The sequence below is a fragment of the Schistocerca serialis genome, chromosome 8 (assembly GCF_023864345.2).
Source record: "Schistocerca serialis cubense isolate TAMUIC-IGC-003099 chromosome 8, iqSchSeri2.2, whole genome shotgun sequence".
Taxonomy (NCBI): Eukaryota; Metazoa; Arthropoda; class Insecta; order Orthoptera; family Acrididae; genus Schistocerca; species Schistocerca serialis.
The window spans coordinates 454,260,843-454,278,731 of NC_064645.1; the positions used below are offsets into that span (position 1 = coordinate 454,260,843).

Below are 17,889 nucleotides of genomic sequence, written 5' to 3' on the forward strand. Positions count from 1 at the left end.
ATTCTCTCTCTCTCTCTCTCTCTCTCTCTCTCTCTCTCTCTCTCTATCATCATCATCAGTCATACTGCTCTTCTTTTTATACTTTCCACACTCACTTTTAGATCTATTTGGTATGGGCCATACAGGTGTTTGATAAACAGTCTCCTTTGTAGGCTGACTGAATTTTCCAAATATCCTACTAATCACTTGAAGTCTACTATCTGCTAAACCTACAACTTAGTCTATATGATTGCTCCATCCATTTCATAACCCCCACAAATTGCTACATCTGGTTATTTGTATGAGTGGACTGATTCCAGTTCTGACTTTTTGATATCACAGTCATGTGATACTATTTTCCTACATTTTGTGAAGTGGCAGGATATTACATTTCTGTACATTTAATATACCTGTCTGAAAGAAACAACCACCACCTAGCAAATCTCGTTTGTAGAACCCAGCGTGGGCAAGTTGTTTAACTTCCTTGCAGGTTATAACTGTTTGCTAGGCTGGCACTTGATCCTAAAATCTTGCCAAACAAGGCAATACCTAATCTGCACAGTTCCTGATTGCTCTAATATATGTAGCCCCAAAGGAAGCAAGAAGGCAACAAGCATATCATCTTGATGATTATTGAACTACTTCATATTTTCATTTCAGCTCAAAAACGATACACTGATCCCACAGCTCTTCTTTTGGGACTTTTGCTTTATCATTTAATTTTGAAATCCAGGTGTTCCTTGTCAGAAACAATTGCTATCAATGTATTTAATATTGATTCTTTGTGGACTTGATGGCAGAAGCTCTGTACCATGAGATGTTGTATGACAGCATGCTTAGGCTTTTGGTATACATAGTGTCCAAGCCACTCGTGTGCTTTATTCTACCCTGGAACATCTATAAATAACAGTTGTCCTTCATATCCCTCCAGTCTCCCCTCTCTCTGGCTTTGTCTTTACAATGAAATGGAAACTGAATGTGCACTTTTCAAATGACTGAAAAATTAGACATCAATTGGCCATGTCAGAAGCATCTTATTAATATAACAGAATGAAGAAAAATTTAATGTGCATTTCTCAAAATGCTCCTTACAGAAATTGCCAACTGTTGGAGATATGGTAATGAAGAACCTACAGCCACTCCATTAGTCACTTCATAAAATTTTCCATGTTCAGTGATCATTAGACAAATATATCTGTAGCGTGTTCCTTCATTTCTGTTAGGCGTACAAAGCATAAGACTTATTTTTTTGACCACTTGAGGCAATAAAAGAGTTGCTGTGCCCCTATTTGGGTATAGCCTTGGTTGCCGTGTCCTCAGAACTCGTAATGCCTTTGTATGTGCAGAAGCAGACCATATGTACAGTTTCCTAACATTGTGCAGAAAGCCAAAAACATGTTAAAAAACTAATAACTCGATAAACTAACAGTTTGGTGAGTATAGCATCACAAATAAATCTAAATTCATGTTTCATGAAAACATAAAATTTATCTGTGAATCTAGCAACTGAGACTCATCAAAGAGGTCATAAACATCAGAATTTGCATCAGTATTTCAATCGTGACATTTACTATATGCTTAGTGATGCATGGAAGCAGGCTCTCATAACTGAGAAGCAGCAAAGATATTCTCCCAGTTGTTTATATTCTAATGAGAGCAGTGGCACAGCTAGCTTCCCTTCATCGAAAATATTGACATGACCAATTAGGCTACTGGTCGTAAAAAGCCACTGCATAGGCAGTCACAAAAGTCAGTTACTCCTGATGAATATGATTAAAATATGTAACTTATTTCCTTGTCATTCTGTCCCTAACAAACTAACACAAATTCAACTTGTTTTATATTGCAACAGAACTTCTACAGTAGCTGATGTTGAAGTCAGGCTGTGACAACCACTGCTGCAATCATGCAATAATTTTTAAAGCCAAGAGTGCATTTAATTTATTCTATTATCAGTATGATAACTTTTTAATTGATCTAAAAATATATTTCCACAAATTTAAATAATGAAGGGTATAGGATCCTCACAAAAGCAATGTTAAAAATTAACATCAGTAGAGCACCTCAGCACCCTCTTCCTCAGTCCGTCATTTAGCCAGAAGGTGAATTTCATGACACACTTGTCACGTGATAATAAGAGCACAGAACAACCATGGTTTATTTTGAGTTGTTCTGAAGATGGAACACATTATTCTGAAGGCATCAGTACAGTGTGAAGGGTAAGGGTATTTCTGGTTCTGACAAAAGTCTAAAACCCAAGAAATGACTCGGATGGCATACTTGGAATGCTTTTATTGAAATAAAATGATACTGCTATAATAAGGTAACCTTGTTCCTTATAATGTTTCCCCAAGACTTGTCTAATATTTTCTGGTAATGGGAATATGAAGTGTTCGAGAATGGTTGTTACCTGCTATGAAAGCACAGAAAACTGAACTGTTTCAGCAGTTCAGTAGATTAAGCATAAGGCTTACTCCTTCAACACTCAGCAATTTTTTCTGGATTTTTGTTAAATTTGCTGCATAATTTGATGGCTGCACATATCCTATGTCGTACTAAAAACGTGTGAACTGTGAATATGCTGTAGTTAGAAATAGTTCTGTTGACAGATGTAGTGTTTAAATAAGTTGTGTTGATTGATTGAAAACTGAAACAATTTCATCACCAGTCTAGAATTGTTTGTTTCTTAAATCACGTAAGAGTGAGACAAGAGGTTCTGACTTTCTGTGCGTAAAAGACTGAGCACATGGCTCCTGTTTTCCTCAAGGAGAAAAAAATGAAGTTGATATACTGTTAAATTGAAAATGAATTAGTATCCACATTAAATTGTAATTGTTTTCAGTTATTTGTTCAGGTGTGCTTTGTTTGGCCATCATTTGATTAAATTGTATGCGAACAGCAAAGTCTTCAAACTTAAGCAGTAACATTTTCACATACTACTCACACAAAACATTATCATCATTTTGTATATATCTCAGTATTAATTATATAACTGTGTGTCAGTTTCAGTGAAATCTGTTTTTCAGAAACTATATAAAGAGGTCCGCGAAGATTGTACACGTGCCTTGGATTTAAATCCAAAATATGTGAAAGCTCTCCAGAGACGAGCTAAGGCTTGTGAGCTGACGCATGACTTGCAGCAGAGCTTGGAAGATGTCACAGCAGCCTGCATTCTGGAGGGTTTCCAGAATCAGTCCAACTTGCTCACTGCTGATAGAGTCCTCAAAGAACTGGGTATGCATGTACTTATTCAGGTTGCATTTTAAATATATATTCAGCTATACTGAAAAGGATATATTGCTACTCGCCACAAAGAAAAGGCAGTGGGTCACATACATACACAATGAAAAGACTATAGTAAACATTTCAGCTTTTAGTGAAAGAACCTTTGAAAATAGAAAGCATGGAAGTAGAAAGCACACACATATTCACAGAAGCGCAATTCGCGCACACATGGTCACTGTCCCTGGTGATTGTGTACTAGTAATGATTAAGTTAATTCGTGTGTTTTGTTGTAATTTTCTTGTGAATCTTAATGTATATACAAAGTTAAAAGCTTTATTGTTATTAGATGTTGCAGTACACATTCTTAAAAACTGCAATTTAGTGCTGTTCAGTTACCTAAAGCAGCAGTGGTGAGCTGCGTTCCCTAGAAAATAACTAAGTCATTTTAAAGATAATGTATTACAAATTCTTACAGTTCAGATTATTTATAATTCTTCTGATAGATGACAATTTCATATTTAAAAAAAAAAAAAAAAAAAACAGGTAACCTATTTTATGATTATTGGAGTACTTGAAGATTTGTTCACTTGTGATATTGCTGTGGAATTCTTAGTATTTAATTTGCTAGAGATAGGTAAATGGGTCTTATTTTGATTCCCAATATGGTACTTTCATGTCATTGATATGGAACTTACAGATGTAATATATAGGCAATGGAATTTTGATGTAGAATCATTCTAGTAGATACTTTACAAAGTTGCTTAGTTCAGGTTTTTTGCTTGATGTATGGATCACATTCACAACAGTTTGCTATGATATAGAATGTTTCGGTAGGTTTACAAATCAGGATATATTTTCTCTGTGAAAAAGTCTTCATGTTGAGCATTTAAAAATTTATCTTTAGAGTAGGAGTAGTTGTCAAGCAATTTTATCCACCAGCAACTTTTATTTCTCAAGAAATGAGGCCAAATATATTTATGGGCACATTCTATGCTCCTTCCTGTTAAAGAGAAAGATTGTGGATAGTGGGGGCTACTTCTGGTCATACTGTTATTTGTTGTATTTATGAAAGCTACTATTATTTTCAAACTACGCTTGATTCTTCATAAGAGAGTAAATACATTGTGAGTTATTGTTAGTATGCCCTTTTTACCTTCCTCAAATGAAAAGCAAGAATAGCTCAATAAAATCATTCCTTGTGGCATCACTGAATGGAAAAATTCAAAGCAAGCTCATTTTGTAATATTTTAATCGCCAAATTAAGCAGTTAAACATATAAAAAATGTTGCTTAACACGAGTATTGAAATTACCTGTAGCATTTGATCTACAGTCACACTTGTGATCAGTATGCACACCCATAAATTTTGACCATTGTTTTACATACTTCATTTTCTTGGTGCTGTATTGGTTTTGACAATATTATATGTTTGCTTGTACATTTGAATGGTGTGTTTTTTAAGTTTAGTAATAGACCATTAACCAATGAATTATGATACTTGCATCATCAGCAAAGAGCACTATTTCTCCTTTATTACTCTCATAAAGAAGGCAACAAGAGGTAAGGTCACAGAATTGAAACCTGTGGAACTCTAGTCTTAATTTTCCCCTACATTGAAGAAGATTCATCACGAGAGCTGCATGGGCTGCCTAAATTACCCTTGGCTTCGTATCAGTTAAATATGAGGTGAATCACTTACTCATTATACACTGGAATCCATAAAAATTAAGCTTATACATTGATACAACAAAAGTCATTTGATACCCCCTTATATCATATCAGACTTCTTTTGCCCGATGTAGTGCACCAACTTGATGTGACATGGACTCAGTAAGTCATTGGAAGCCCCTGCAGAAATACTGAGACATGCTGCCGCTGTAACCGTTTCATATAGGGCAATCTGGATGGCCAAATCACTTACTTGAACTGTCCAGAATTTTCTCCAGACCAGTTACGAACAACTTCCTGACGAGCATTTGATACGGTAAACCATAGGGTACTTCTTAAAAAGTTAAAATCTTATAGCATTTGGATCAAGCCATGAATCTTCTAACCATGTACCTGTTGAATCGTAAGCAAAGTACTAAATTGTCATACAAACTAGATAATAAAATCATGAACTCCCAGTCCACCAGTGAACCTGTATTACAAGGTGTACCACAGGGCTCAATCCTTGGACCCTTTCTCTTCCTTATATGTATTAACGACATTGCACAACCCATTAACTCCCATATTGTAAGCTATGCAGATGACACGTCAATCTTGCTCTATGGGAGCGAATCTTGTTGTTGTTGTGGTCTTCAGTCCTGAGACTGGTTTGATGCAGCTCTCCATGCTACTCTATCCTGTGCAAGCTTCTTCATCTCCCAGTACCTACCGCAACCTACATCCTTCTGAATCTGCTTAGTGTATTCATCTCTTGGTCTCCCTCTACGATTTTTACCCTCCACGGTGCCCTCCAATGCTAAATTTGTGATCCCTTGATGCCTCAAAACATGTCCTACCAACCAATCCCTTCTTCTAGTCAAGTTGTGCCACAAACTTCTCTTCTCCCCAATCCTATTCAATACCTCCTCATTAGTTACGTGATCTACCCACCGTATCTTCAGCATTCTTCTGTAGCACCACATTTCGAAAGCTTCTATTCTCTTCTTGTCCAAACTAGTTATCGTCCATGTTTCACTTCCATACATGGCTACACTCCATACAAACACTTTCAGAAACGACTACCTGACACTTAAATCTATACTCAATGTTAACAAAGTTCTCTTCTTCAGAAACGCTTTCCTTGCCATTGCCAGTCTACATTTTATATCCTCTCTACTTCGACCATCATCAGTTATTTTACTCCCTAAATAGCAAAACTCCTTTGCTACTTTAAGTGTCTCATTTCCTAATCTAATTCCCTCAGCATCACCCTACTTAATTTGACTACGTTCCATTATCCTCGTTTTGCTTTTGTTGATGTTCATCTTATATCCGCCTTTCAAGACACTGTTCATTCCGTTCAGCTGCTCTTCCATCTTCCAAGTCCTTTGCTGTCTCTGACAGAATTACAATGTCATTGGCGAACCTCAAAGTTTTTATTTCTTCTCCATGGATTTTAATACCTACTCCGAATTTTTCTTTTGTTTCCTTTACTGCTTGCTCAGTATACAGATTGAATAACATCGGGGAGAGACTAAAACCCTGTCTCACTCCCTTCCCAACCACTGCTTCCCTTTCATGCCCCTCAACTGTTATAACTGCCATTTGGTCTCTGTACAAATTGTAAATAGCCTTTCGCTCCCTGTATTTTACCCCTACCACCTTTAGAATTTGAAAGAGAGTATTCCGGTCAACATTGTCATAAGCTTTCTCTAAGCCTACAAATGCTAGAAACTTAGGTTTGCCTTTTCTTAATCTTTCTTCTAAGATAAGTCGTAAGGTCAGTATTGCCTCACGTGTTCCAACATTTCTACGGAATCCAAACTGATCTTCCCCGAGGTCGGCTTCTACCAGTTTTTTCATTCGTCTGTAAAGAATTTGTGTTAATATTTTGCAGCCGTGGCTTATTAAACTGATAGTTCGGTAATTTTCCCATCTGTCAACACCTGCTTTCTTTGGGATTGGAATTATTATATTCTTCTTGAAGTCTGAGGGTATTTCGCCTGTCTCATACATCTTGCTCACCAGATGGTAGAGTTTTGTCAGGACTGGCTCTCCCAAAGCCGTCAGTAGTTCCAATGGAATGTTGTCTACTCCCGGGGCCTTGTTCCGACTCATGTCTTTCAGTGCTCTGTCAAACTCTTCACGCAGTATCTTATCTCCCATTTCGTCTTCATCTACATCCTCTTCCATTTCCATAATATTGTCCTCGAGTACATCGCCCTTGTATAAACCCTCTATATACTCCTTCCACCTTTCTGCCTTCCCTTCTTTGCTTAGAACTGGGTTGCCATCTGAGCTCTTGATATTCATACAAGTGGTTCTCTTCTCTCCAAAGGTCTCTCTAATTTTCCTGTAGGCAGTATCTATCTTACCCCTAGTGAGACAAGCCTCTAAATCCTTACATTTGTCCTCTAGCCATCCCTGCTTAGCCATTTTGCACTTCCTGTCGATCTCATTTTTGAGACGTTTGTATTCCCTTTTGCCTGCTTCATTTACTGTGTTTTTATATTTTCTCCTTTCATCAATTAAATTCAATATTTCTTCTGTTACCCAAGGATTTCTATTAGCCCTCGTCTTTTTACCTACTTGATCGTCTGCTGCCTTCACTATTTCATCCCTCAGAGCTACCCATTCTTCTTCTACTGTATTTCTTTCTCCCATTCCTGTCAATTGTTCCCTTATACTCTCCCGGAAACTCTCTACAACCTCTGGTTCTTTCAGTTTATCCAGGTCCCATCTCCTTAAATTCCCACCTTTTTGCAGTTTCTTCAGTTTCAATCTGCAGTTCATAACCAACAGATTGTGGTCAGAATCCACATCTGCCCCAGGAAATGTCTTACAATTTAAAACCTGGTTCCTAAATCTCTGTCTTACCATTATATAATCTATCTGATACCGTTTAGTATCTCCAGGATTCTTCCAGGTATACAACCTTCTTTTATGATTCTTGAACCAAGTGTTAGCTGTGATTAAGTTATGCTCTGTGCAAAATTCTACAAGGCGGCGTCCTCTTTCATTCCTTCCCCCCAATCCATATTCACCTACTATGTTTCCTTCTCTCCCTTTTCCTACTGATGAATTCCAGTCACCCATGACTATTAAATTTTCGTCTCCCTTCACTACCTGAATAATTTCTTTTATCTCGTCATACGTTTCATCTATTACTTCATCATCTGCAGAGCTAGTTGGCATATAAACTTGTACTACTGTAGTAGGCGTGGGCTTCGTGTCTATCTTGGCCGCAATAATGCGTTCACTATGCTGTTTGTAGTAGCTAACCCGCACTCCTATTTTTTTATTCATTATTAAACCTACTCCTGCATTACCCCTATTTGATTTTGTATTTATAACCCTGTAATCACCTGACCAAAAGTCTTGTTCCTCCTGCCACCGAACTTCACTAATTCCCACTATATCTAACTTTAACCTATCCATTTCCCTTTTTAAATTTTCTAACCTACCTGCCCGATTAAGGGATATGACATTCCACGATCCGATCCGTAGAATGCCAGTTTTCTTTCTCCTGATAACGTCGTCGTCCTGAGTAGTCCCCGCCCGGAGATCCGAATGGGGGACTATTTTACCTCCGGAATATTTTACCCAAGAGGACGCCATCATCATTTAATCATACAGTAAAGCTGCATGTCCTCGAGAAAAATTACGGCTGTAGTTTCCCCTTGCTTTCAGCCATTCGCAGTACCAGCACAGCAAGGCCGTTTTGGTTATTGTTACAAGGCCAGATCAGTCAATCATCCAGACTGTTGCCCTTGCAACTACTGAAAAGGCTGCTGCCCCTCTTCAGGAACCACACGTTTGTCTGGCCTCTCAACAGATATCCCTCCGTTGTGGTTGCACCTACGGTACGGCCATCTGTATCGCTGAGGCACGCAAGCCTCCCCACCAACGGCAAGGTCCATGGTTCATGGGGCAGGGGAGCGAATCTAAAGAGCTAGAATCTCTTGCTGCTAGTGGTGTAACAGAAGTAACAAAATACTTCAATGATCAGGGACTCAAGGTGAATGGCACTAAATCTCAACTACTGACATTTAAAACAGGTAGCTCTCATCACAACAATATGAATAGTGTGTGTAATATCTCTGCAACAGAAAATGGTAGCTGTAAATTCCGGGGTGTATATGTCGATGAAAATTTGCGGTGGACACACCACATTAATTTCGTATGCGGAAAAGTCAATGGTGCCATATATCTCCTCAGCCAGCTCACAGAGATAGTTCCTAGCCAAGCACTGAAATTAGTATATTATGGAACACTTTACCCCTTTCTCAATTACGGAATTGAACTATGGGGCTGTGCAGCTGATGTACATTTAAAAAGAAGTGCAGCTGATGTACATTTAAAAAGAATACTACTGCTACAGAAAAGAGCAGTAAGACTTATACATGGGATGGGGCATAGAAATTCGTGTCATGAAGTGTTTGTACAGCATGAATATCTGACGATATATTCTCTGTACATCTTCAAAATAGTTGTATTTTTTATAAGTCAACCAACAGAAGCTATCAAGGGCAGTGATGTACACGATCACAATACTAGAACAAAGTGTAACTATTTCCGTAACAGAACAACATTAAAAATGACTGATAGAAGTCCATATATCAGTGGTTTGATTTGGTATAACAAGCTACCAAACTCTCTAAGAACATACACGGGAAATGTTTTTAAAACAAAATTAAAATCTTTTCTAATAGAAAAATGTTTATATTCTTTCAATGAATTTTAAGATAGTGATTGTTACATGAGGCATTAGCATATCAGCTGTAAAGTGATAAATGTAAAAAATAGACATAAGAAGCAACAGCTACAGAATATAGTGTATTTTATAAGTATAAATATAACCATAGTATTAAGTCTGACGTATGCAAAAGCCATCATTACGATGGCTCCACACAAAGAAAATGTAAATAAATAAATAAACTGTGGCCCAGCAGCATGGCGCATCGTCATCCATAAAAATTCCATTGTTGTTTGGGAACATGAAGCCTGTGAATGACTGCAAATGGTCTCCAAGCATCTGAACACAACCATTTCCAGTCAATGTTTAGTTCAGTTGGACCAGAGGACCCATTCCATTCCATGTAAACACAATCCATACCATTTTGGAGCCATCACCAGCTTGTACAGTGTCCTGTTGGCAACTTGAGTCCATGGCTTCATGGGATCTGTGCCACACTCAAACCTTTCCATCAGCTCATATCAACTGGAAAACTGGAATCTGGAATCATCTGACTAGGCCACAGTTTTCCAGTCGCCTAGTGTCCAACCAGTGATGAAAAGCCCAGGAGAGAAGCTGCAGGCGATGTCGTGCTGTTAGCAAAGGCACTCGTGTTGGTCGTCTGCTGCCACAGCCCATTAACATCAATTTCCGAATTGATATGTTCGTCATACATCCGACATAATTTCTGCAGTTATTTCACACAGTATTGCTTGTCTGTTTAGCACTGACAACTCTATGCAAATGACGCTGCTCTCGGTTGTTAAGTTGAGGTCATCAGCCACTTCATTGTCCATGGTGATAGGTAATGTTAGAAATTTTGTATTATGGGCACTCACTTGACACTGTGGATCTCGGAATATTGAATTCCCTAATGATTCTGAAATGGAATGTCCCATGCATCTAGCTCCAACTACCATTCCATGTTCAAAGTTTGTTAATTCAGGGCGTGTGGCCATAATCACGTTGGAAACATTTTCATGTGAATCACCTGAGTACAATTAATAGTTACACCATTGCGTTGCCCGTGTGTACCTTGTGTGTGCCATACTGCTGCCATTTGTGTATATGCAGATCACTATTGCATGACTTTCATCACCTCAGTGTACAACAGGATGTTGTGATTTGCAGCCAAACGCCTTAGGCAAATCATAAGAAGTGCCATCAGGTGGACTCTTGCCTGTCAGATACTTTAAATACACCCCTCCCCCCTGGGGGTGGGGGGGGGGGGGAGGGGAGCTCGCCACTCTTTGGTGGGTTCATGCTTGGCTACCACAGGGCCCCAGCCTTTGCAGCATTTTTACCTTTCCGTGCTGCATGTCTATCCTCTTGCTATTCTTTTTCCCCTCCCTTGGGGAACATGTCCGGGGTATTTTTGAGAATGTTCTGCATTCTGTCGCTGATGAGCAAAAAGTCTCACCTTTGTTTTTCACTCCCTTTTTCTTTCTTTGTTTGCCTTGTCCTTTATTTGTTTCCCTTTTCCTCTCATTCTTGTGCTTCTGCGTTTGAGGATCCTCTTTTTACCTCTTGCTCCCTGTACGCTCCTGAAGGCTGGCCCATGCATATTGATGTGTAAAAGGTGACTGGGTAATGCATAATTGCCAGCCCCGGGTGGACAGGTATGGTTCGTACGTACACCCTGGTGCAGGCCAGGCCCAGGGAGGAGTGATTGCCTGAGCTGTAACCTTCCCAAATTGCCGATTGTACCCTCTGTCAGGTGTTGGGGAGGTGTGACCTGAGGTGTGAACGATCACCTAAGGCGGGTGCGCCCCCTTGTGAAGGGGGCCCCAGTTGGAAAGAGCGCGCCATCGGAGACACTGGCAATCATGGGCAATTTCCTCGCGATGAGTCAGGCATCCTCCCACTCAGCATCTACAAAACATAAACGTAATGAGCCTAATAATTCAAAGACCGTTCCCGCTGCACCATGGTTCCTCGTGGTCTCACGTACTGAAGGTGATCAGTTCTTTGTCATGGTAAATCTGTTTATTATTCAGGAAGGTGTAGATGCAGTTGCTGGCCCTGTGAAATCCTGCTCTCGTTTACGGGATACCACTTTGCTTTTGGAGACCACTTCTAATTCTCAAGCACAACTACTGCTTGCTGCCTCATTTCTCCACAGGTACCCTGTTTAGGTCGAGGCCCATAGAACTTTGAATTCTTCCAGTGGTGTAATTTAAAGCACACTGCTCGACAGTCTGAGGCCAAACTCCAATCTTACCTCTCTGATCAGGGTGTCATTGCTATCCATCATGTTATGAAAAAGGTAGATTCCTCCTTAGTGCCTCCCGCACTCTCTTTCTCACCTCTGATAGAGTGGTGCTTCTGTCCAAGCTCAAAGCGGGCTACGAAATTATCACCATCCAGTCGTACATTCCGAACCTGATGCGCTGCTACCAGTGTCATGGTTTCAACCACACTAGAACGTCTTGTCGATACCCAGCCACATGTCACCTGTGGTGGGGATGCGCATGAAGGCGATTGTCCACCTCCTCCTCCCCACTGTATCAACTCCAATGGCGGCCACGCCGGCTCCTCTCAGGATTGTCCAGTGTATCTTGATGAGCTATTCAAGAGATCCAGGTAAAGGAAAAGATGCCTTATCCAGTGGCTCGCAAGTTACTGGCTAGTTGCAAATCCTTGCTTCTCCTGTCTGGTACCTACAGATCTGTTCTTGCTACCCCTAATTCCATGAAGGACATGGCCACGTAGACATGCAGCCTCCAATTCAGCTCTGAGGTTGTGAAGTCGCCTTGTGTCTGTGCAACAAGCCATCAAATTTTCTCCTCAAGGGACAAAGCCGCCAGCTACACAACCAGTAGGCCGTAGAGGACAAAAGTAGTACTCCCGTGAAGACTTTCTCTGCCCCTCCAGCCAAACAACACCTGAGTCTTCATCTAACCGGAAAGCTAACGGTGGTGTCACCATGTGGTACCTTAGCCTGTGTTGCTGGTGCACATCAACAACCGTTTTTCAGCGTTGGACTCCACGAACCGACCGCACAAGCAAGCTGATGCTTCTGTGGACCCCATGGAGCAGGATCCTCCTGCTTCTGTGTCCTGAAGTAGTGCCTCTTCCCCAGCTGTTACTTGGCAGCTGCCAAGGTGACACCCCCTACATCTCTTCATAATCATGACTCTCATCCAATGAAATTTTCGTGGCCTTTGGTCCCACAAAGATGATTTACGGCTGTTTTTAGCGTTGCAGCGTCCCCTTGTAATCTGCCTTCAGGAAATGAAATTTCGCCCTCACGACCCACTTTGAGCTTTCACATTTCTTACCAATTCGTTTTGATCTTCCCCCTGAGGTCGGCATTCTATTTCATGGGGGCGTCATGTTGCTCATACAGTATGACATTCATAGTCAACCCATCTCCCTGAATACCAATCTTCAAGCTGTTGCAGGTCGCCTTTTTCCTTCCCCACCTGACTTTTTCCCTCTGTACCATATATGTCCCTCCATCATTCGCTGTCTCCAGGGCAGACTTCTTTCAACTTATTGGGCAGCTACCTTCCCCATTTCTGCTACTTGGTGACTTTAATGCGCATCATCCCCTTTGGGGTTCTCCCCAGACCTGTCAGAGAGGTACCCTCTTGGCTGATCTTCTTAACCAACTTAACCTCTTCTGCCTTAACACTGGAGCACCCACTTTCCTTTTTCCACTCCTCGCACTTGCGCAATGACCAGCATGCCCCTTGTCTTGAGTGGTCCGTTCTTTCCAACACCTAATCGAATGACCATTTCCTGTGTGCTATCCGTTTACTGACTCCTACCCCATCCATGTGCATGCCTAAATGGCAGCTTCTTAAGGCTGACTGGTAGCCTTACTCCTCCCTGGAGACGTTCGAAGAATGAGATTTCCCCAGTTGTGATGACCAGGTGGAATATCTCACAAACATTATTGTTACTGCTGCAGAACATTCCATCCCCCCACTTCCTCTTTACCACGTCGTGCCCCAGTCCCTTGGTGGACTGAGGCATGCCATGATGCAATTCGCATGCGGAGTCACGCTCTGCGCGTTTTTAACTGCCACCCTACGCAGGCAAACTGCATTCATTATAAACAGATGCGTGCAAAGTGTCGCATTCTTCAGGATAGCAAAAGAGCTAGCTGGATTTCTTTCACTAGTTCTTTTAAGTTCCACACCTTCCTTTGTCATGTGGGCCAACCGCCAACAGCTCTCTGGAGCCAAGATCCATTCACCAATGTCCAGCCTGAAAGTAGCTGATGATGTCATCGTGGACCCTATTGCTATCTCCAACACCTTGGACTACCATTTTGCGGAAGTTTCGAGCTGTTCCCACTATCACCCTGCCTTTCTCCATCAGAACCGAGCAGAGGAGGCTAGGGTGATAGCCATTTTAATTTAAGAATCATGAGTGCTACAATGCCACCTTTACTATGAGGTAGCTAGATCATGCTCTCAGTTCATCCCAATCCTCTGCCCCAGGGCCAGATGCCATCAACATTCAGATGTTGCAGCACCTTTCTTTTGCAGGCAAGCGCTTTCTGCTTAACACGTACAACCGCATCTGGGCAGAAGGCACATTTCCTGGACACTGGCGTGAAGCCACCGTCATACGCACACCTTGGCCCGGTAACATCAAAAACCTTCCTTCTAGCTACCGTTCCATCTCTCTTACTAGCTGCATTTGCAAGGTGATGGAACTTATGATTTATGCCACTGTGGCAGTGTTTTTTATTTGGAGAAGGCCTACGACACCTGCTGGAGAACTGGTATCCTCTGTATTCTTTACACGTGGGGCTTCTGTGGGCCCCAGCCCTGGTTTCTTTGGGCATTTTTACGAGACCGAGTTTTCAAGGTGCATGTGGGTTCTGCAATGTCGGACATCTTTATCCAGGAAAATGCTGTGCCTCAGGGTTCCGTCCTGAGCATTGTCCTCTTTGCTATCGTCATTAAACCTATATTGGCATTTCTCCAGCCAGGCATCTCTGGCTCCCTTTTTGTTGACAATTTTGCCATTTATTGCAGTTGTCCATGGACATGTCTCACTGAGTGGCATCTTCAGCACTTTCTTGATCATCTTTACTCCTGGAGCATCGACAGTGGCTTTTGCTTTTCCACTGACAAAACTGTCTGTATGAATTTCTGGTGGTGCAAATGGGGTTTCTCTCACCATCTCTCCATCTTGGGCCTGTTGCCCTTCCTTTTGTTGAAACTACAAAATTCTTGGGGCTCATGCTCAATAGGAGACAGTATTGGTCCTCCCATGTAACTTACCTGGCAGCCTCAATGTCCTGTGTGGCTTCAATGGTACTTCCTGGGGTGCCAATCGAACCACCCTCCTCCGTTTGTACCAGTCCCTTATCAGTTCGAAACTCGACTATGGGTGCTTTGTTTATGTGTCTGCACACCCATCTCAACACTGTCCACCATCATGGCATCCGTTTGGCCATGGGTGCCTTTTACACTAGCCCGGTTGAGAGCCTGTATGCTGAAGCTCTGAACTATCACTGTTCTACCACCGTGACTGTCTCCTCAGCAGGTAAGCATGCCATTTGTCTGCCATGCTTGGCCACCCCTCCTATGCCTCCTTCTTTGATGATTCCTGTGATCATGAGTTTTTTTATATCGGCTTCCGGCACACTCCTCGGTATTTACAGGCAAGTTTTTCGCCCTGCATCAGGCCATGGAGTACATACGGCGACACAGCCTTTTCAATTATGTCCTTTGCTCAGACTCACTCAGTGCCCTTCAAAGTCTATGTGTGCTGTACACCGCCCATCCCTTAGTGCAGCAGGTCCAGGAAAACAGTTACTTGTTCACTCTTGGTGGAGCCAGTGTGATGTTCCTGTGGGTTCCTGATCATGTCGGTCTGTCAGTAAATGAGGCTGCTGAGCCAAGGATTCAGTCCTCATACCTCAGCCCGTGTGTACCTATATTTCCTCCAATGATCTCTGCATTGCCGTCTGTCAGGAGGTGGTGTCCCTTTGACATTGCTAGTGGTCCTCCCTTCATAGGAATAAGCTTCGGCTTATTAAGCCTCTCCCAACGCCTTGGACGACCTCCTCTTGGCCCTTCCACCAGGAGGAGATTATTTTACCTCTGCTGTGTATTGGGCACTGCCTTTTTAGCCACCGTCATTCGCTAAGTGCCGCTACCCCACCACTTTGTACACGTTGCCCCTAAATTTAAACTGTTTGCCACTTCCTGATGGACTGCCGGTTATTTAACCATTTATATTCCAGATTGGGTTTGCCGTCTCATATATCAGCTGTTTTAGCGAATGACGCATGGGCTGTTGATCGCATTTTACTTTTTATCTGCCAAAGCAATATGGCAAAGGCCATTTAATTTTTAGTTTTGGACCTCCATTTCTGTACAGTGTCTTTTTTGGCCCTTTTTCCACGTGCCTGTTTTTAGCTATCTTCTCTTCTGTCAGTTTGGACTGACATTTAGTTATTTAACTCCTCTGTGTTCGTGTTCTATAGTTCTGACTTGAGCGTAGATGACCCCAGTTGTTTTTTGCACCCTAAAGCAAAACAAAAGAATAACTCATCTCAGTGAAGAACAATACAAGCACATCTGTGCTTACCATAATCATTTTGTGTGTATTTCTCTCCTAGTAATTTAACAATGGAAAATCCAGAATGGAACGTAACAATACTATGAAAAGGAAAGTTGTCACTCACCATTTAGCGGAGATGCTGAGTCGCAGATAGGCACAATAAAAAGACTGTCACAAATAATAGCTTTTATTTATGACAGTCTTCTTGTTGTGCCTATCTGTAACTCAGCATCTCCGCTATATGGTGAGTGGCAGCTTCCTTTTCACAATATTTCTAGTAATTTAAATCGACGAGTGTTCACAGTCATGGTAAGTTTCGTGAAAGAAATAACTTCTCTGTAATGGCTGTTATTTATTTCCATTTTATTTTCTGTACTATGATGATTCGGCTGTTTAGCCATTCTCAAGCTTTGCATGCATTTGGAGTAACCCTTGGTTGTAATCACTAGAATAAAATCAGATAAAATTGGATGGATAAAAAAATCTACTCACGAAGCAGCAGCAGAACACATACATAAGACTGTTATGATTGGCAAGCTTTTGGAGCCAGTGGCTCCTTCTTCAGGTAGAGTGGTTGAAGGTGAAGGAAAAGGACTGGAGAGGTCTAGGAAAAGGGTAGATTTCAGGAAAGTCACCCAGAACTGCAGGTCAGGGGAGACTTACTGTACAGGATTTGAGAACCTGAGAGCTTAAAGGTGGAAGACAGGGTAATACGCAAGACAGAGATTACTACTGAAACATCATGTATGAGTTAATAAGAGTTGAGAGCTAAGTGCGTTGTATGTAACAGAGGTGGGAAGGGGCAGTGAAAAACAGACAGGAAAGACAATGAAAGATGTAGAAAACTAAAACAGAGTGAACCAAAGAGTAGTTACAGTGAATAAAAGCTGAGATAGAAGAAATTAACATAAATTAAGGCCAGGTGGGTGGCGAGAACCAAGGGCATGTTGTAGTGCTAGTTCCCACCTGCATAGTTCTGAGAAGCCAGGTGGCGCATATGGTGAAACACGTGCCGAAGTCACGAATATCATGTTGTAGAACATGCTCTGCAACAGGATATTGCAAGTTGCCAGTATACACCCTCTGCCTATGCCCATTCATCGTAATTGGTAACACATACTGCCCCCCCCCCCCCCCCAAATTATCAATTTGGATGAATGGGCATAGGCAGAGGGTGTATACCAGCAACTTGCAATATCCTGTTGCAGAGCATGTTCTACAACATGACATTCATGACCTCAGCGCCTGTTTCACCACACGAGCCATCTGGATTCTTCCCCCAGACACCAGTTTCTCAGCCACCCACCTGACCTTAATTTACATTAATTTCTTCCATCTCAGCTTTTCTTCACTGTAACTACTTTTTGCTTCAGTCCATTTTAGTTTTATACATCTTTCATTGTCTTTCCTGTGTATTTTTCACTGCCCCCCTCCCACCTCGGTTACGTACAATGCACTTAGCTTTTCACTCACTCGTGTATGATGTTTAAGCAGTAATTTCAGTCTGCATAATACCCTGTCTTCCACCTTTAAGCTCTCAGGTTTTCACATCTCGTCCCATGCAGTCCCCAACAATCAGTCTTTCCTTCTCATCACGTATGATAAGTCCTCCCCTGATCTGCGGTTATGGGTGACTTTAAAAAAAAGGTCAAATTCTTGGGCAGTCTGTTTGGCCTGACATGCAATGAAGTAGAAACATTGAACACCATACAATTACAATCAAAAATTGTAAGTAGGCAGTAGATGAAAATATCATATAATAAAATGGTTTAC

The 17,889-nt window shown here is 41.6% G+C and overlaps 1 protein-coding gene across 1 annotated transcript in view; it reads left to right on the forward strand.

Annotated features, from left to right (window-relative positions):
• Positions 1-17,889, forward strand: part of LOC126416734 (mitochondrial import receptor subunit TOM70) — a 66,011-nt gene that overhangs the window by 16,427 nt on the left and 31,695 nt on the right. The window contains exon 3 of the mRNA XM_050084557.1: positions 3,006-3,213. Coding sequence (XP_049940514.1) covers positions 3,006-3,213 — 208 coding nt within the window. The remainder of the gene's footprint in view (positions 1-3,005; positions 3,214-17,889) is intronic.